Source organism: Diabrotica undecimpunctata, chromosome 4, assembly GCF_040954645.1.
Source record: "Diabrotica undecimpunctata isolate CICGRU chromosome 4, icDiaUnde3, whole genome shotgun sequence".
Taxonomy (NCBI): Eukaryota; Metazoa; Arthropoda; class Insecta; order Coleoptera; family Chrysomelidae; genus Diabrotica; species Diabrotica undecimpunctata.
This window is the reverse complement of record NC_092806.1, coordinates 129,751,665-129,774,009: the sequence shown is the minus strand read 5'-3', so window position 1 is coordinate 129,774,009 and position 22,345 is coordinate 129,751,665. Positions and strand designations below refer to the sequence as shown.

At 31.5% G+C, this 22,345-nt stretch overlaps 1 protein-coding gene across 1 annotated transcript; it reads left to right on the top strand.

Moving 5' to 3' along the window:
* Positions 1–4,184: 4,184 nt before the first annotated feature.
* HDAC1 (histone deacetylase 1) lies at positions 4,185–22,070 on the top strand. The gene is made up of 4 exons (XM_072530227.1): positions 4,185–4,456; positions 4,737–4,849; positions 8,982–10,215; positions 18,016–22,070. Exons 1-4 carry the CDS (start codon positions 4,408–4,410, stop codon positions 18,078–18,080), a joined length of 1,461 nt encoding a protein of 486 aa, XP_072386328.1. The 5' UTR covers positions 4,185–4,407; the 3' UTR covers positions 18,081–22,070.
* The last annotated feature ends 275 nt before the right edge of the window (positions 22,071–22,345 follow it).

The window sequence follows — 22,345 nt, the reverse complement described above, 5'->3', positions numbered from 1 at the left end:
GAAAAAACGGATCTGAACAGATATCCAGTTAGAAATACCTATGTACCTTCTGATGAAAATTGGGATGATGAAAACGTCCCAACATATAATCCTCAGAAAAATTGCCTAAGTAAAGAAGTGATCAGACACCTGGATGTTGCATCTGCGGCTAAGAAAAAGAACTTTCGTATGGAGGAGCGACAAAGAATGTCCCAATTTACTAATAATAGTAACATTAGACCCACAAAATCCGATTTTCCATCTAAAAAAGTGGAATTACCGGAAACTCGGCAATTTTCTGGCGCTGGTGACGAAAACACTCCAAATTCAGTGGAACAAGTTCTTATAAAAACTGCAACAGCTGTTGTACCAAAGAAAAAGAAATTTTAATTGTTATCTCATTGATGATGTAAAAAATATTTTACTTTCAAATAATGTATATATAATGTGTAAAATATATGCTAGTGCTTGATATTAATAAAGTGAAGTATACTCTTCTTTTGTTATACAGGTCCCAGCTTTTATAGTATTGTGTATGCATAGTTCTATCAAAGAATATAGATGCATACCCATGTGTCTATATTCTTTGGTTCTATGTTTCCTATTTGCATCTTATGTTTAAATAATTCCTGTATGTATTGTTTGCATCTTTCTATTTTCTTGTTGTAGAGGATAATTTTACCTTCTTCCTAATAAGATAGCACTTTGGTTTGTTTTTCAGATGCGATACATTTTTTTTACCTTATGTAGATTGAAGTCATAATTAATTTCCTATAATAGGTGCTTGTATTTCCACATAGTTGTTGAATTTTTTATTTTTTTTTATTTTAAAAGTGCAAGCTAATAATACTAGACTCGTATAGCTAATTTCTGAGGGGCCAGAGCTCTTATAATCCAGCACCCAATAATTATAGTGACATAAATAAGAACAATGTGTGGGAAATAATAGCAGCCAGCTGTGTACATAAATTATAAATATATAAACTTTTATTGAGCCACATAAAAAATAAAAATATTGTAGATTATAAATGAAATATTGTAGATATTCAACTCTCACAAATTTCCTGAGTTTTATTATTTTTGAAGTTATCTAGCATTATTTTTAAAATGTTATCCTCCAATTCTTGCTCTTTTAATATATGAGGATAAACCCTGTCTCTGTATATGCTCTATTATTATAAAGTTCCAGTGTTGTTTCAGTTTAAAATAGTTTTTGTTTAAAACACTTAAATTAAACAAGCTTTTGTTTATTTTCTTTAATAATATAATAAATAAACATGAGAAAAATTCTATAAAAATACATTATACAAACAGAGTAATATACATATTATTTATTTATTAATAATAGAAACACATCAAAAATTGGAACACAAAAGATTTTGGATAGAAGAATTAATAAATTTCTCAAACAATTTCAGTCTCATAGTAGTAAATCTGTATAAATATTTAAACCAACTTAGCAGCTATGATATTGCCTAGCTGATTACTTAGTTTGGAATGGACTAAACTGTATGATGAGTAGAGTCTTTCTATGCTGGATGATGATGCAATAGCAGTGTGAAGCTGTTGAGTAAGTTCCAATTTTGTCATATATATATTTTTCATAGAATGCCACCATGTTAATGGTATTTCATTCTCAATTAGATGTTTAGAAAAACCATGGTATAAAGGGTACACACTTTGACTGTTAATTAATTTGCCATTAATAATAATTGGCAATGTTTCTGGAGGATAAGTTTCTACATATTCCATGCCAGTTTCTATTTGCTCTTGACTAAGTTTATTTCAACAAAAGCGATGATCAAGAAAATTAACGCTCCTTGAATTTATTTCTATCACTTACCAAAAATTCGCCATTTGCATGTTCAGTCTCGAATGCTTCCAGAAGTTCTAGCCATATCTCTGTATCCTCTCCTATAGCGCAATTTTTTGTTGTCCTTTGTTCAAAGCAAGTCAATATAATTTAATTTTTGAAAAAGTTAAACAATAATGGAACATTATCTCGACCCTGACTATAGATAATAGTACTCATTTGATATGAAGAAAGGTATTTGATAGTTATCTGGTGCTAGAAGGCAAATCCAGATATCAAGTTGGTTTCACATGACTTTAATACCAAGCATAGGGTAGAAGAACTATGCTTGCAACACCATCATGAGATTTCTTGAAAAAAAAAAATAGAGAAGAAAAGGGAGGCCTGTCGGAACGCCAGTAGGGTCTCGGAAAAGGCAGATCTGCCGTAGATGCCATAAACAGGTTAGTAAGGGAGAAAGAAGCATGTATGTATATGGTGGCACTCTTCCTGGACATCAAGAACACATTTAACAACCCGAGCTGGAGAAAAATCATCAGACTATTAGAAGAAATGGAAATATCCCCATATCTGCAGAACTTGGTGAGGGATTGTTTCACAGACAGTTAATATAACTAAAGATTACATAATAAAGACATCTGTAGTAGTGCCATACGGCTCGGTCCTAGGTCCGTTGCTCTGGAATATACTCTATAATGATATATTGGAGATAAACCTAGGAGAGGAAATACAAGCAATTACTTACGCAGACGACCTGGTCATACTAGAGGAGCACTCTGAGAATAGGCCCATAATGGATATGACAAATACAGCCCTTAAGCTAGTTAGGAGAGAGAATTGACGCTAGCCACATAGAAGATGGAGATTAACAGTGTGGAAATAAGAACAGAACTTCCCCTTCCAATCTGCCTGTCCTGCGCTGATTACTGGAGAGCTTTACTATTCCTCAATCACTATCACTTCGCAGATTTGTTCCATATTTAAAATCTCGGTACCTATTAAAGTTGCTATTTTCCAATAGGGTTAAGTTAAAAGATAGGTTTGTTAAATACGCTTTTCAACTTTTGGGCTTTTGACAAAATATTTGTCACATTTGATACCTTATTTTATATTCCGTTTTTATTTAATGTGTTTTTTACAATTGTGTGCATAGAATTTTTGTGTAATATGATTTTGTTTCTTTTAAACTTTACGTTATTTGATTTCTCTTAGTTTAAATTTTTTTGCGTTAGATTAACGAATTATTAACGCAACTGTAAATTAACAAAAAACCCTTCATGTCAAATTCCACAAAATAAGCTATGGGAACAGTAGATACTTACCTAAAACCAAAATGTTAAGAAGAGTAGATAGTTAATTAACAAATAATCCTCAATAATATAATAAAAGAATCTTTTAAATTAACTTGGTTGGATTAAGCAAATATTAATTAGTAATAAATATGCACGTGAAACAAACTGACTATATTACAATTTCGTTATTAGCATAACTAATAGAAATTTATTACAGAACAAACACAATTCCTTTAAAACATCTTATGATATTAATATGTAGAAAGCACGATAGTTTTCTTGTATTTTATACTGAAATGTAACGATGAACTCGGTAATACAATTGGGTAATATATTTTTTTGTGAATAAATCACATCAAAAATTATATAATTACAAATTGTAATATTATACATATCATGTTTGATACATTTCGACTTCCAGTCCGGAGATAGTTTTCAAGAAAACATAAATATAAAAATAATATAAACCTTTTTTTAGTACAAATTATATCATTATATTTTGATAATATAATCATTTCATTATATTTTTTACCGCCAATTCAGAGAAAAAACAAATCATTATAATGGATGGTCTATTCTTATATAATCGAAATAATCGTAATTATATAATCGATAGGTAAGGTTATTGAAAACGATTTTTTGACTAAGTTGAATCATCAAAATGAGTAATTTTAATTAGAATTATTGTCGTTTATTCGCAAAAATATAGTATACAATTTAAAAGACGCACACCAACAAATAGTTGTTTATGCAGGTATAGCAAAAATCGATGTGGATTATAAATCGATTATAAACTTCGATCCAAAATGGATAGACGATGTTGCCGGATATTATATTAAATATGATTTACAGATTTTTTTATACTTCTGTACAATAATGAAGTCATGCTCCATCTACAATTACAAATAAACCAAAAACATTTCGTATTATAAAAAGCTTTTCTTTATAATAAAATGTTAGATGTATTATATGATATGGAAACTATTTACATATTTTATATACAATCAGCCTTTATAATAGATTTACAGATTTCATATTAAACCTGGCAATATCTATTTCTAACAACAGAGTGACATGACATCAGTCAAACGTCAAATGTTAAAAAATAAAAACCCAGATTATCGTGACCAACACCGGCGGCGGCGGCCAGGCACTGAGACAGTCTTTTTATTGGTAATTTGTTTTTAGTGCTCGCGCAAAAATCAAAACAAAGTTGCAAAAATCTTGACAATAAACTATTTTGATCTGTTATAGTATTTAAAATTGCACAGTAATTGGAAAGTCATATAATAATAAAACCGAGAAATTGTGTAGTTTATTAAAATGTCGACTCAACCACACAGTAGAAAACGTGTATGCTACTATTATGACAGTAAGTATAATAGAATTTTGAGGGTATGCTATATATTTTGTTCATTGCTTTTTTGAAAATGTTGTGTTTTCCACATTGTACGAAATTCGAAAGTATAAGTTAAGAAATCATCGGCAGACTAATGCAACCGTAGAATAGACGATTTTCTATTGGTCCCCTACTGACATGACGTATGCATGATGCTCATTTTTACTGTTTACCGATACTGTTTGATTAGTCTGTCGTGATTTTCTTCGAAAATTATTAATTTTATCATTGATAATATTTATTAAATTTACAGGCGATATTGGAAATTATTACTACGGACAAGGACATCCAATGAAACCACATCGCATACGTATGACTCACAATTTGCTTCTTAATTATGGACTCTATAGGAAAATGGAAATTTATGTAGGTATCTTAGGAGCATGGTTTGGTAAAATGTATTAGTTTTAAATGATTTAATATCTACATTTAAAACACCACAATTATATATAAAATTATAAACATAAAATTGTATATTAGATACATTTTACTCTTTAATTTTTATCAGATAGAATTGGAGGGAACTGAATATGTGGGTATGGGAAAAAGATCAAAACTATTTCAAATAAAATTAATTAAACTGACTATATTGTTTGAAAATAAATTCACTTTATTTTCCTTATTTAACTTATTTTATGTCTGCTGAATTTATTTTATAAAAGTATGCATTTTTTTCTTAAAAAAATAACTTTTCATTTTAATTAGGTATTTATTTTTAAAATTAATTAATTTTTAAAATTACATATTTTAATCATATTCTGGTAGTCTGGCTTGCAAGTTTTTCATCCCCTAGTATATACTGTTTATTTCTATATATAATTTGCTGTAAACTACTATTTAAGAGTGTAAAGTATACAAGGAAAAATATAAGGCCATTTGAGCTTTTTTAGTCAACTTTTTACAAAACTTGTTGTTTGGGATCTCATATTCATGGGATCACTGGGTTGTCATAAGGATCTAACTCTTAGATGTAAATTACTAAGCTTAAAAATCTATATGGAAATAAATAGGGAAGAAGAGTGTACTTAATGGAAGATAATAACCCAATAAAACTGATTTCTACCATATTAATTATTCTTAGGAATCAAACAGGTAGATGGGCAAGTTAAATTTTGTAATAGCCACAGCCACTTCTCTGGTGATTTCAAAATTACCACCAAAAACTACAACCTGTATTATATTGTTATTTACAGTAAGGTAATATTCTTAACACCTTGAAATTTTAACATTATTGAAAGAAGTTCTCATTGTGAATAGGCTATTCTTAAAGTATCATCTGCATAAGTTACATTGGAGGTTCTCCTTCCCTGAATAACTTCTCTTTAAAGTCCTTATGAAATTCATGTTTATATTCCATCCACATTTATTGTTCTATCATCTGTGCAGCATCATTACAGCGTAAGAAATAAGTGGGAAATCTGTTTCACATGACAGAAAGTTGCTACTGCTCTGACCATGGAATATATTTTAAAATTTGATGTTATCAAATAAATAGAATGTAAAATGTTAGTTTACTTTAAAATTTTGGTTACAGAATTACAGCTACATTTAAAGTAGTTTGATAAATTCTTTTATTATCTTTAATGATTAATAAATAGTTTTAAAAACAATTTTTAAAAAATATAGTTAAAGATACAATAATATGTACAGTGTATTGTTTTAATAGGTAACAGTAAAATTATTTAAAGAATGAAGCATTATTTAGCTGCAATAATATTGTTGCAAGATTTTGAACATATGTTTTTTGTTTCATATATTTCATTTTCATCACCTTCAGAATCTGAATTGTTGTCTCCAATGTTATTGATGGTTAATGATGTTGAAGTTGCTACAAAATTATTCTATGGAGTTCTCTCTATAGGAATTGCTTACTTTGTGCCATTGAAGAAATATAGAACTTCAACTTTTTCCAAGTGGTTCTCTGCTGATCTTAGAATACTGACTCTGGAGAAAAAATATGCTCACTATATTTATGTTAATAATTGTACTGATGATGACTATATTAGATTTTCCCACCTAAGAGCTGAATGTAGTAAACAACTGTCTGAAATTTGCTTCAGCAACTATATTAAAGGTATATATACTGGCCTAAGAATTGATCCAAAATCATTTTGGAAGTACATCAATGATAAGCAGTCTAATCATAACCTACCTAACTCCTTATTTTATCAAGTCTAATCTGCAACAAATGGTCAAGACATAGCTAATTTATTTATGAACTTCTTCCAAACTGTGTATTCACCAAATAACAACAACCTTTCAATACCTATCCATCCATTAAATAGCAACTTTAGTACAAATATTTTGTCCTTCTAAGATTACCATGACTGATATTTTTAATGGCATAAACGAGCTGCCCAATAAGCTTACTGCTGGTCCAGATGGTGTGCTTAATTTTTTATTAAAAAAGTGTGTCTGTACCCTTGTAATACCATTTGTTATATTGTTTAATAGATCTCTGGAAACCTCTGTTTCCTTCTTCATGGAAAGAAAGTTATGTTGTTCCTATATTTAAAAATGACCAGAAAGACAATATTGAAAATTATCGTAGCATTTGTATACAATCTGCAATCCCATAGCTCTTCGACAGTCTTATAGCAAAGCAACTTTCTTGGTTATGTAAAGGCTTAATACCTCAATCACAACATGGTTTTCATAGCAAACAATCCACTGCAACAAATTTGGTTTGGATATATTATCTCACATCGAAGGCCGTAAACAGGTAGATGCAATATACATAGAGTTTTTCAAAGCACTTGATCGTGTAGATCACCAAATACTTTTGGGCAAATTAATTAATGTAGGCTTTCATGACAGGTTTGTTGAATGGATTAAAAACTCTACATCTGGGAGAAGTCAAAGAGTCAAGATAGGATGTCATCTATCTGACCTTATCACAGTAACATCTGGAGTTCCTCAAGGAGGCCACACTTCTCCACTTCTTTTTAATATCTTCGTTAACGACATCACTTCCTGTTTCCTAAATAGCAAATGTCTAATGTTGACAGATGACTTGAAATTTTGGAAAGTTATAGACAGTTTAAAAGATCAAGCCTTGCTACAAGATGACTTAGACAGACTACAAAATTGGTGCAATCAGAACAAACTCCACTTAAATGTAAAAAAATGTTGTATAAGTTTTTCTCGTAAAGTCAATGGAATTGGAACAAGCTATACTATTAATAGTCAGCCACTGAATTATGTTTCTTCTATTCGGGATTTGGGTGTTATTTTCGATGAGAAGCTTACTTTCTGTGACCACATAAACTCTATTTCAATATAGGCATCTAAACTTCTTGGTTTCGTTACTAGGAATTGCAAGTATTTCTCCATTAATTCAACAAGATTAGTGTATTGTTGCTTAGTTAGAACTATTTTGGAATACTGTTCAGTTATTTGGTCACCCTATTTTCAGATCAATATTGATACCATAGAAAGAGCCAAGCATAAATGTTTGAGATATTGTGCTTACGACGTCCACACTACAAATTAATGGCAAAATAAAATAAACACTCCATAAAATTTCAAACTCCAATATAAAATTAGTTGTACGAACAACTGTTTGTGTAATATAAATAACTTTTAAATGCAAAAACAGCAAAAAATCTAACAGCCATACGTAAACAAACAAGATACGTCACAAATTGTACCTAAAATCTGAAATCGTCCCCAAGCGTCTAGGGCCTAGGGCGTTCATAAAAGTAACATGTGTCTTTACTTAATAACAGGCGGTTGCTGATTTGTCTTTATTTTCATGCGTGAAAGACAATGAAGTTAGATAAAAAGTATGTGGTTTATCTCGTTAGGTATTAATGAGGCATGGGTAAAGAACCGTGGACTCAACTGTACTTAGTCTATGAGAACTAATTGGGTCAATCTTCTACATGACACAAAAGTTTAGGCCTACATGAGCCTGGCTTCCTTTTGTTTTGCTGTTAATAGTGGCTTCTTGCCTACATGAAAATATATATTTTTTAAACTACGAGTACACTTTTAAATTGTTAACAGTAATTGCACCTTATAAAACTAATCCAGATTTATGTATCTAAATAATGAGAGCATTTCCTTCACAAATTTAATCCAGTTTCATGATTCCATTTAGCTGTAACTTGCTTTATAGAGTCAAAAATATCATACATAAATATGGCGAAGGGGAATCATAAGGTTTTACAAGTAAATCCATGAGAGTGTGTGCCTGTGTAAAGGTGTGGATTTGTATGGCTCCTGCAGCGAAGCATAAAATTTTTAAATGTATTGTAAATTTTAATATAATATGCCTGACTCTTCTATGGGCAACATACAATACGTAAGCAGTATCTGATTCATGGTTACATGGAAAAAGGTTACGCGTATTTAGCCTGCCCCGTTTTACGGACAGGAAATTATTTTGTATAGCTATATCCGATTCCCGCAGTGAAAAGTTTAAAGAGTTATAAGCTATACTAATTTTCATATAGTTTAAAATTAAACTTTTTAATTTAAAATTTCTTTTTTGCAGAGACCCCATAAAGCTACCGCGGAAGAGATGACCAAATTTCATTCAGATGATTATATTAGATTTTTAAGATCAATTCGTCCAGACAATATGTCAGAATACAACAAACAAATGCAGAGATTTAATGTTGGAGAAGACTGTCCTGTATTTGATGGCTTATATGAATTTTGTCAACTATCTGCTGGGGGATCAGTGGCAGCTGCAGTAAAACTTAATAAACAAGCCTCAGAAATATGCATTAATTGGGGAGGTGGACTTCATCATGCCAAAAAATCAGAAGCTTCAGGGTTTTGTTATGTCAATGATATTGTACTAGGTATATTAGAACTTTTAAAGTATCATCAACGTGTTTTGTATATTGATATTGATGTCCATCATGGAGATGGTGTTGAAGAAGCCTTTTATACTACTGATAGAGTCATGACTGTTTCATTCCACAAATATGGCGAATATTTCCCAGGTACAGGTGATTTACGAGACATTGGTGCAGGAAAGGGTAAATACTATGCAGTGAATATTCCTCTAAGAGATGGAATGGATGATGAAGCATATGAAAGTATATTTGTACCAATTATAAGTAAAGTTATGGAAACTTTTCAACCTAGTGCAGTAGTTTTACAATGTGGGGCAGACTCTTTAACAGGAGATCGTCTAGGTTGCTTTAATCTGACAGTGAAAGGACATGGCAAATGTGTTGAATTTGTAAAAAAATATAACTTACCATTCATGATGGTAGGAGGGGGTGGTTACACGATCAGAAATGTTTCTAGAGCTTGGACTTATGAAACATCAGTAGCTCTTGGTGTAGAAATTGCAAATGAACTTCCATATAATGACTACTTTGAATACTTTGGACCTGACTTTAAACTTCATATCAGCCCAAGCAATATGGCCAATCAAAACACCCCTGAATATTTAGAGAAAATTAAAACAAGACTTTTTGAAAATTTGAGAATGTTACCTCATGCCCCTGGAGTACAAGTACAGGCTATTCCAGAAGATGCAATTAACGAAGAATCTGACAATGAGGATAAAGTTGATAAAGATGAACGATTGCCACAGAAAGATTTGGATAAAAGAATTGTTCCTGAAAACGAATTTTCTGACAGTGAAGATGAGGGAGAAGGAGATAGACGAGACAATAGAAGTTACAAAGGTAGAAAACGTCCACGGTTAGATAAAGGGGGAGAAAACAAAGAAGAAGATAAGATTAAAGATGAAATCAAGGCAGAAAAAGGTTTGTATTATATTCACTTTATTAAATTTATACTCAAGGACAAAAATATGGAATATTTTGAAATTATCGAAAATAGGTTCAATATGAAGGGTTCATGTTACCAAAGCAATTTTTTTTTAACAAAAGAAAACTTTATTTTTCACGTTTTAAATGAATAATTAAAAAAATAAACATTGAAATTTTTGAATGGAAACAAAAAATAGCTTGAAACAGTCTTAAGTATTACTTAAGACGTTATATTTAAGGTTTTGTTAAAAGAAAACAATCAAATTAATTGTGAGTATTCCCCTCTCGAGCGTCGACTTACTGCCTGTAACTCTCTAAGAATCGTCGTTAATTAAATCTTGAAGTATATCTTTGAGAAATTGCATTCCATTCTCCTTGTGCTCCAATTCTTAGTTCTCTCAGTGCCATGGGATCAGGATTTCTTTTTTTTTTGCGGAGTTTTTGTATCCCACAAATACTCGATCGGATTTAAATCCTGGGTATATGGTGGCAAATATAATCTTTCAAATTGAACCTCATCAATCTAAGCTTTCACTTTTCTAGCTTTCACCGTGCATTAGCTAATCCGCAGTCATATTTTTAACCACACACACCGAATCTGTCATATCCAATCGGTCAATTACCTAAAATGTTTTCAATGTACATATCAGCTGTCATTCGCTCAATCACCTCCACAGGTTCGGTATGTCATTCCCAAGCAATACCACTCCATAGCATTATGTCACCACCACCAAAACTAACGCAGTATATGAGGTTAGAACTGGCATAATGTTTGACAACTCTTCTGTAGACGAAGTTTTGTCCATCTGGATTTCATAGTTGAATTTTGGTCTCATCTATATTAACAAATCATTTTTCCACTGCTCGATAGTCCAATTAACATATGCTCTGGCAAATTCCAAGCGACACCTTTTATCGTTTTGAGAGAACCGTGGGACTTTGGCAGGTCGTCTTGGTTTTAGATTAGCATCTTTTAACCTTCGTCTAACTGTTTTAGTACTAACCTTAAAGCCTTGTTTACATGAGTAAGTAGTCGTTTAAGTTACTTGTACAAGTGACTTTAATCAAGTATTCAAGTTTGAACGACATTCAAGTAAAACATTTACATCATTCAGTTAAAATAACTGAACTTGAACAGGGGTTCAGGGAAGAGGAAAAAAATTAAGTGAAAAAGAATGTCTTTATGTTTTGCAATTTTAGCAGGTTTCTGGTAATATGTTGTGCTCAGATTTTTATTTTGTTCTTCACATCGTGAGGACCAAAATCATCTATTTTTATTTCTTGTTCTATTTTATGAATAGCAGAATCTTCATTTGTTTATTTCTATTCCGCCTACTAATATATCCCAAAGACATACAAAGTACAAAGTACAACTCCATAAACTTCGATGTTGTCTCCTCATCCCACTTCATATTTTTTTAATAAAATTCAAATACTTAAAAATCGAGTTCACACGAGCAATTCTTGACAGCAACTACATATTTACTTGAACGACTGTTTATATGAAGTAAATATGAGGTAGGCCGTTTAAGTATAGTCCCACCACCACTGCGTTTCGTGGTGAGAGGCGCCTTCTTGAACAAATAAGTTGGATTGCTTTGGCTGCTTGTTCAAGTTCTTGATCAAGGGCTTGAATATTTGTCTACACGATTTAAGTTACTGGTTTCCAGTTACTTGCTCAAGTAACTTGAACATCTCCTCGACTCATGTAAACCTTACTTAACCTGTCTTGCGTTTAACAATTCACTTTTAAGATGCGTAGATGTTAAGCTATTTCGTAAGTTTTGAAGAATTAAAAAGCGGTCGTCTGCGGCACTTGTACACCGTTTTCTTTCCTGACCCTGAAATATCTGAATATATTTTGTTTTGTTTTCATCGATTAGGTGTCCAATTTTCTCTGCTTCCTTCTCGAACCTGACGAAAGTCTCCTTCATCCTTAATTTGGTGTTTCCACCAATCACATATCAATTATATTGATATCGTCTGCAAATGCCAACAGTAAGTTTGGTCCTTCTGGTTCTGGTTTTCGATATTTGCACTTCTGATTGTGTGTTCCAGAGTTAAGTTGAAGAGTTGTGGTGAAAGTGCATCCTGCTGTTTAGTCCATTGTTTATTTTAAATGTCTCCTCCATACACAAGTATCAATTTGACTAGTTTTTTTTTGAAAAAGTTAAGTTCTTGCATCGCTGTCCACTGTCTAACCCCGCATACTCTATCAAATGCCTGTTTAAAATCCACGAACATCTGATGAAGCTCACGATCAAACTCCCAGCATTTTTCCATGAACTGTTTTATTGTGAATATCTGGTCAATGGTAGAGCGGCCCGGTCTAAATCCGCATTGATAATCTCCAACGATTCCTTCTGTGTATGTTTTGGTTCTTTCTAGCAGGATGTTTGCAAGGATTTTGTAGGTGGTGTTTAGGAGTGTTATTCCCCGGTAGTTAGTACATTGCTTTTTGTTTCCTTTTTTGTGGATTGGTACGATAACCCTTTCTTTCCATTCATCTGACATTATTTCTTTTTGCCAAATGCCTTGAATTTGCTTGTACATATATAGATCTGTACAACACTTCTCCTCCATGTTTTAAGCACTCTGTGGGTATACCATCGCTGCCTGGTGCCTTATTATTTTTTAGTTTTTTAAATGCTTGGGTTACTTCTTTGTATGTCGGGTATTGGTCTTCCATTTCAACTGTATGCACTTCTATGTGTGATGTATTTCTGTTAGATTGGTCGTTAATATAAGTTGATAGATGTATTCCCTCCCAAACAGTTGATAGAAGTATTCCTTCCAGGTGTTTAGGATTTTCAATAATAAGCTGTCAGCTGCGCTGTCATTTTGTAGAAAGTTTACTGTTCTTGCTTGGTACCTGGCCTTGATATCTCAAACTCCTTTAAAGAATTGTTCTACTTGATTGTTGTTCCGATTTTCTTCTATATCTCTGATTATTAATTTGTCCCTGTTACTCCTTTTTTCTTTTTGTTTGTTTTGTTGTTGCTGTTCTGGTCTGCTCATACCTTTCACCGTTGTGCGAGTAATTTTGTAGCATGTCTCTTCTAGCCATGTTTCTTTCTTTTATGGATTTTAGGCAATCGTCATCCAACCATTTTTTTGCTGTTCTATTTTTGTATCCTCGTATTTCATCTTACACGCTTGTCAAAGTTAATTTCATATCTTTTCAAGCAGACTACGTTGTTATAATCCTCTGCTTGTGTTAGGTCTATCTGTATGGCCTTTTGAAATTTCTGCTCTGTCCCATTATCATGTCATAACATAAATATTCCATACTTTTATCCATAGTGTATTAAAAAATATTTTGTAGATTCTAAAAAGTGATATTTACTAAGATTTTTAGATATTGGCATTTTATATTTGAAAAAAATTCATATCTTAGTTAAGTATATGGTTAAAATATTTATTGTTGAAGTGTTTAGTCAATCAATTCCAAATTAAATGATATTCTAGAAATTTTTATTTCAAAAACTGATTTGTTTATATTCTATTCCAGTATTTTACTTGAATTTCAAATTTACTCATTAAGTATTTGTGTTTTTTTTTTTTCGAAAGATTTAAACGTCTTGACACAATCTGCTATTAGTATACGACTCTGGTTTATAAAGGATGTATCCTGTTTATCTTTGGCAATTATCTTTTACAAACTATTATTAAAGTACAAACACATTAGGAAAATAATGCCTTTATTAACATCTATGTGGTATTATTTCCTAAGAAATTTAAAGTACCCGTTCATGTAGCTTATGCAAAAGCTTGTTATGAAAGTTGTTCAATAAGTCCTTAGAAAAAGGACCGTAAAATCGGTGACTTTATCTCACTTTTAAAGTTCTTCACAATTTTTTTTTGGTCAATGTAATGAAAAGGTGCAGAACGGCTGCCGCCGTTAGTACAGTTAAATCTAAAGCTAATTTATTTAAATTAATATGAAACTCCTGGTTTCTGGCTTGAACCGCGTTGATTCGAGCTTTCGACTTCCTCTATGAAGTCTTCGTCAGGGCTTCCGAGGTGTCAGTCTACTGAATCCCCAGATAACTTCACTTGCACAGTTCACTGTTTACACTAGTATATGAAACAGTGTCTAAGTGACATGTTTTGAGTGACATCAGTTCATAAAATTCGTTATTGGCTATCAGGTTAAAATAGTCTATAGGATCATTTTTACTTGGATTCACCTTACATCCGGCTCTAACAGTAAATGGTATTTCACGATACTGTCGTACTAAATCAAATTTTGAATTTCGAGTAAATCATCGTCACAAACTTCAACATCGCTTTCAGTAATATCGCTATAATCTTGTCACTCACAATCACTTCCACTATTCATTACATCATCGTCGTCAGATGCTTCTATTAATGATTGTAATTCAGCAGTGATCAGTTTACGCTTATGTCCATATGTAGCTCTTGTAAATGTCAAAGGCGCATTATTTACATCTACATATTTTTTTTACTTACACTACTATTCACAGTAACTTTAGAGATAACTAACCACCAAAATGGACTACTATAGACCACCGACCACCAGTCGCCGAATTATTCGTATCAAACAATCATCGTCGTGTAATTCTCTAACTTTGTGCTGCCATATACCAGGAATAATGACATGTGATGGCGCCAGTGTTTAAAAACTGCCGATTCTCTTCCAAACTCCGAGATCCGTTATATAGTTTTCTACGTAATAACCATTAAAAGTCGAAATGAAATAACTACAAACTCCAATACAGCAATAAAAAAAAACTAACAATAAAAAAACTCCACTTCACATGCAAGTTTAACTAGGCATACATTGTGTTATTTTATGTTCCACTTCATTTTTGTTTTGTTGTCTGACATGCCGGTACCTAATCTTGCAAATGAATTTGAATAAGTATAAGACCGCGCGCTAGGCGCTTTGCTGGCACATGACAATACTTATATAAACGCGCTAGGCGCGATACCTGAGATGAATGTGACCAAAACACTTGCAACACTTTTCACAGTTATGTTTACTCAAATTTTGCTTATTTAATTTATCATTAATAGACATTCTATTGACGCTAAGTTATTCCTTCATTCATTCAAATATTTTATTAGTATAATAGCTTAGTTAGAATGTGCATATTTTTGTGAATATCTAGTATTGGCATATATCTAGTATTGGCCAGGAAAGAAAGGATATTATACTTAAGGATAAAAACAAATTTGATATTATACTGGGAAGAATTATGATAGAAAACACAATTATAATTATAAGGGGAGATTTCAATATCGATCTTAAGAATAACACATTAGATAAAATAAAAAAATTTGTATGTTAATTAACTCATATAATATTTGTCATGTAATTGAAGACTACACTAGAGTAACTGCCACATCTAAAACTTGTATAGATAACATACTAACAAATATGCAATCATATGTGTCAGTAGAAGTCTTGCACGCTGAAATCTCTGATCATTCTGCCCAAAAATTAACTTTTCAGGTAGAGGAAGCAGAAACGAATACTCTTGAAATGAAAAGACATTTTAGTACAAATAATATTGAAACCTTTATAAGTAAATTACATAATCATGACTGGCTTAATTTAAGTTACAAATGTGTAAATGATCAATGGAATACTTAAATCAGTTTCTGTATATATTCAATCAGTGCTTTCCTTTTAAAAAGTTAGATTCTAGGCAACGTAAAAAAGGCCTTAATAAAAGAGATGATCCAGAGATAATAGAATGTAAGACTCGTTTAGACATCTTGTTTACAATGAGCAGAGTTAACCATAAATTCTATGATTCCTATAGACAGGTAAAAAAAGAATATAATAAGAAACTAATAACAAAACGATCAAAGCTATATGAAAACAGGATGTCTGAAGCTGCCAACAAAAATAAATGCATGTGGCAAATTGTTAGTGAAATTAATGGTCAATTAAAAAGTGTAAATTCAATAAAAGTAGAGGGTAGTCCTCAAGAGATTGCTGATAAATACATGATCCACTTAAATACTACTTTAAATAACACTTTATCTCAATTACAATACACTGAATATAAAGACAACATTACAAGTAACATAAATTTAGTGTTTGTCGCACCTGTGACAGAAACTGAAATTATGGATATAACTAAAAATTTAAAAAACAAAATGAGTTGTGGAATTGATGAAATACCCACTAAAATCCTTAAACTTTGTATAAAGGAGATAGTGAATCCTCTCACTACAATCATAAATAATTCACTAAAATCTGGTGTATTTCCTGAATGCCTGAAAACTGCCATAGTAACACCTGTTTACAAAAAGGGTGATCCTAAATTAATTAATAACTATAGACCAATTAGCCTTCTATGTTCCTTTTCAAAAATCTTAGAAATGACTATGTATAGGCGGATAACAGAATTTTTAACAAAATGTCATATTATTAGTGCAAATCAGCATGGTTATCAACAGGGAAAATCAACTCGGGCTGCTATTTTTCAATTTGTCTGGGATATTTTGAAATGTACTGAGATTGGTCATATGGCTTTGGGTCTCTTTTTGGACCTATCAAAGGCATATGACTGTTTAGTGCATGACCTATTATTTGATAAATTGGAGAAATATGGTATACGTGGACTAGCATTGAACTGGTTTAAGTCCTACTTGGCAAATAGGAGACATTTAGTAAAAATACATAAAAACACTGAAATATGCATCTCATCTGAAAGCACTATCAATATTGGAGTACCACAAGGAAGTGTGATTGGTCCTTTACTGTTTGTGATCTATATCAATGATCTTCATGGTCTAGTGGCTAATACTACTTCCAGCATAACAAATTATGCAGATGATACAAACATTTTAGTCAGTGGTAAAGACATGTCTGTTCTAAGCGTTAATGCTAGTTTAGAGTTCCAAAAAGCTAAAGACTGGTTTTCTATGAATAGGTTGGTTTTAAATCAAAATAAAACATATCTTCTTTTGTTTAAGACAAATTATGCACATTCAGATATGCCAAACAGTATTATTGTAAATAATGACACTTTAAATATTAGCAGCAGTACCAAATTTTTAGGATTATATATTGACAGTATTTTATGTTGGGATAAACATGTTGACCAGTTATGTATGTCTTTGAGTAAAGTGATTTACAGCTTTAGAGTTCTAAAAAAATACATGAATAGTAACTCATTAAAAACAGTGTATCATGCTAATTTTGAAGCAAAATTTAGCTATGGTCTAATAAATTTTGGCCACAGTAGGGACATAAATAATGTATTTCTGGTTCAGAAAAAAATAATCAGAGTTATGTTTGACTTAAAAAGTAGGGAATCATGTAGAGGGCATTTTAGGAGTAATAATATTTTAACAGTTTACGCTGTATTTATTCAAGAATGCTTACTGTTTCTATATAAGAGTAAAATACTCTTTAGGAACTTTGAGCCCAATAGTATAGTAAATACCAGGTTATATAATTATAAAATTCCAATACACAGGTTAAGTATAACAGAAAAAAACGCTCTTTATTGCTGCATCAAATTGTTTAATAAACTGCCTGAACCTATTAAAAGGGAGGAAAGATTAAGTTTGTATAAACATCAAATATTTAAATTAATGGTAGCTCTTGAGCCATATTCTGTGGAGGACTATTTGTATATGTAACGGTTAGGAATAAGTAAATAATATTTTCGTTTGTGACACTGTTTTTTTTAAATAATTTTATGTTCACGGAATGTATATTATTTTCTAAAAATAAAGATATTGTTATGTTATGTTATGTTATATCACCTTCTATATTAATAGAAAAATACTAAATTAGATTTTTTTTAGGTGAAGAAGGAATCATGAAGTCCAGTCCTGATGAAACAAAAAAGCTGTTGGGACCAACTCCATGACATCGTACTAATTTAATTATATAATTCCAATACATTATTGGAGTTTAAAACATTTTTATAGCGACTTCTAACTGTGTACAGTTTGTATTTGATGTTTATACAGTATGTGACTTTTGTATATATTTTTCTTAGTGACAAACAATATTTTTTTAAGTAGAAATCAATAATTCATTTTAATGTTTGCTGTTTCGTCGTTTTAAAAGACAGTTTAATTACAAGGTTTGTTTGTTGATCATGTCTGTCACAGATATACATGTGCACATTGGTTTCCGAGTTTACAGTATGAAAATGTCGGTATATTGTCAAGTACTCTGTCTTTAGGACGTATTTCATAAGATGGCAGATTCTTACCTGATCAGATTAGTCTACGAATTTTACCGCTTTTTAGTAAATCGGGTAATAAATAAAACTCACTAAGTACCATATTGAAGTTTCTTGCACTATTTTGTGTTAAATTACAGTTTTCAATAAAACAGTGGAAATTATTATAGAAAGTGATTCAAACTTAAGTAATGCTATGTTTTTTTATTAAAATGTATTCTTTTTTGTACTTTTGGTAAATAAATACGAAGTGTAACTTTATTTTTATTATTCAATTAGTTTTTTTAAGAGTTCTAAGAGAGATATATGATTATAATATTACAAAATCACCCAAAATTATATTCAATCATTCATTCTATAGTCGAAATTCAATAGGATTGTCAGGTTATCGCTTAGAAATGATAGATCCTCTAGGGGTCCGAGATGAGAGACGCGTGTAGTTCAATGGTGGCGTGTATATTTTTAAAAATAAGGAAAATAATAGGAAACTTGCACATAAAAATATTTTTGCGTCAACGGTAAAATTGTTAATTTATGTTAAATATATTTTGTTAAAATGTTATGTAAAAATATTATATTCAAAATATTACGTCTTAACAATTAATTGTGTAATCCAGATGTACACACAATATTTTCATTCATCTATATTATTTTTAGTTTAAGAAATATGTACATGTTTATTTTACAACATCTCAAATGCTAAATTATACTTACTTACTTAAGCCGTCCTTTTGTACCTTACGGTGTCGAGGTGCTAAATTATATTATATTTTAAATCCAAAACTTTCTCCCTTATAATAATGAAATGTCACGAATATACTTCTGGTTCGTAATAATTTGTAATAAACAAAACCTACAATTTATAAATATCTTAAATTCATAACAAACAAGAAAGAAAATAACTTAAAAATATAAACGAAACTTTTAGTAGTAAACGTAAGAATAACTAATAACTATTGTATCGCCTTGCATTTCCCCAATAGAATATCTTCCACTGCTTTTTATAAAATTTTCCACCGTTAAGACAAACTGTAGATGAATTGTCAGATTAACCTTTTGAAAAACCCTCGTTAGTCATAATATGCGTTTTAAACTAAACACGACGTAGCATTCAAATTAAGCAATTTCCAAGAACACAAATATAATACCTGGAAATTTCCAATTAAATACGATTAAAATGGAAATAATAGAATTCCCGAAACAACCTTGTTTTTTCTTTTGAACTTTTATTTACAATCAATTTCTACATGAGAGTTTTAAGTAAATGTGAATGAATTTGTAAATAGGTAATAGTTTCGAAATAACTTAGTTGCTTTGTGATCAACTCTCGTGTCTACGTCCCACATTTTATGTTCTTCTTTCTGTGTATGTTTAATGCATGACTGCCAGTTGGAAGCGGTTATATTTTGTATGGCTTGGTCTAATAATAATTTGACCTCTTTTAATTTAAAGGTTGTATTCTTTTGCGCTACCTCATTTTTTATTTGTGCCCATATTAGCTCGATGGGAGTCAATTCACAATGATACGGTGGAGTTCTTAATACGGTGATGCCATGCTCGCGTGCCATTTCGTCTACTGCAAATCTGATGTATGAACTCTTATGTTCGCGCACTATATCAAGTAATTGAACCTTTATCATGGATTCATCAAAATCTATATTTTTACTTCTTAACCAATCTATTATATCTGCCTTTCGAGATGCAGAAGTCGGTATTTTTTCCATACGACGGCTGTGATAAAGTGCATTGTCCATTATAATTACCGAACCAGGATCTACAAGAGTCAGTATAGACGAAATCCACTTTTCAAACACATCCGAATTCATATCCTCATGATAATCGCCCGTTTTGATTGAGGTAAACACATTTAAACCATCTTGTAAAAAACCTGGATCACTTCCAATGTGCGTTATAATGAGACGTCTTCCTTTGCCCGAGGGTGCTTTTAAGCCGGTTGAAAGTACCTCAATGAAAGCCTGTCGCGCACTTTTAATATTCAAGTCTTGCCATACTTTGGATTTCGTATGACCCTCATTCAACCACGTTTCGTCCGTATAATAAATTTTTTTACCAAGTCGTCTAAAATCACGAATTTTTTGCAAATATTTTCTCCGCCATATCACTAATTCGTCTCTCTCGATCAACAAACTTTTCCGATTTCTCTTCACATACCGAAAGTCCATTTCATGTAAAGTTCTTTATAATACTCTCATGGATATTTTATTTAAAGTATCATCTGCGTCTGCATTAACTTCTCGTTGAATAGCCTTTAACGTGGGCAGTTCGTTCCTAAAATAAAATCCATGAACTTTTCTTACTATCGTCCTACTTACTTTTCGGATTATACTTTTCGTACTATCGTCCAATACAATTTTTGCACGTCCTTTATGGATTGGTTTTTGGATAGGTTTGTTACCTTGAATTATTTCGAAAACCGTACGAGCCGATACTTTCGTTAAATCTCCAGACAATGCCGCGACGTCCTCTATAAGCATATCTGGATATCTTCTACGCAATCCCTCATAAAGCGATTTTATCACTTGCTTTTCTCTCACAGATAATCACCTTTTTTTATTTTGTTTATTAACAGATATACTGCACGTTGGTTTTGATGCCATGATGTTACCCGACGGTACGCTCATGAAATACTACCACCCACCTGATTTAATGGTTATTTGTGGGTGAGTTTTCACAATGTTGCCGTATTGCATTAAGAATATTACTTTCGAAAAGACATAACGGTGTCCGCCTGCCTCTCTATTGGCATTCAGGGTATACCTCAATGGCACGGATAAGCTGCAAGCGGTACTAAATAATAAATTTCGCAACAAGGCGAGTGTACCTTCTCTAGTTCGGACTTCCAACAGATGTAACCGTCAAAAATGATAATTGAGAAGTGGATTTGTGTGCTAATAAAGAAATAAATATATAGCCGCTTACCACCGAGTGTTAACGAACTACAAAATGTCTGCCCTGACAATCCTATTGAATTTATAGTATACATATTTGGCTCTGGCAAAAGATTTGCCGTAGTTGACTTCGTTGTTTGTAAATTTTTGAACAATATTTTCCTCTGGACTATACCTAGCATTTGCTTTTATGTACTAAATCATCTTTCTTATTTTCAGTTTTGGGTAATAAATTATACGCTGTTTTTTTTTTAAATTTAACCTCAATCGTCTTTCTGGTAAAACCAGCCTTGGATCACTGTATTTCTCCATTTCCTTTTTTTTTAAGTTTTAAATCGACACACCAAATGTACAATATTTTTAATTATAATTGTGATCTATTCCCATAAAATATAGTAAAGTATTCTGTGAGTTGTTCCTAACATACTTCAAAATGAAAGATAATGAATTGGGCGTGTCTAAATTCTCACTAAAGATATGCCTTATCTGCCAAGTTTTTGGTGTACCAAATTTTTGTAGGATGACTGACTGATTCTAGATAGACTCATCTAACAAACCTGTAATATATGTAACTGTGTTTCTTTAGCACCAGAGTGCTATTAAACAATATTTAAAATTACAATAAACACAGGTAATTTTTCTTTAATTAACAAATGTATTCAATAATAATAATCTACATACTTTTTTATATTGTCGATTGTATCCTAAGATCTCTTTTTCAATGTATGAATGGAACTGAATAGATAATAATTTGATTTGAGAGCCTAACTTTTTTTATTTTATCCCAAATAAATTGAAACAATAACAAGTAACATAGTATAAAGGAAACAACTAAAGCGAGACTAGTAAATAATTCTATGTATTATAACAAGATAACTGAAGGCCCCAAGGAGGAACAGAAACAGATCTTAAAGAGATTAATAGAATATGGAAAGCATGAAAATTCAGTACACCAATGAAGAATGCAAATACAGTCATGGACGATAAAATATCCAGCACAATGATAAACCAAAAGATTCACAAAAAAAGTTCAAA

Excerpts from the sequence above, each read along its gene's own strand:
- HDAC1 (XM_072530227.1), top strand. The coding sequence starts at position 4,408 with ATGTCGACTCAACCACACAGTAGAAAACGTGTATGCTACTATTATGAC. Across the intron at positions 4,457-4,736 it reads TGTATGCTACTATTATGACA|GCGATATTGGAAATTATTAC; the intron begins GTAAGTATAATA and ends TTAAATTTACAG. Across the intron at positions 10,216-18,015 it reads TGAAATCAAGGCAGAAAAAG|GTGAAGAAGGAATCATGAAG; the intron begins GTTTGTATTATA and ends GATTTTTTTTAG.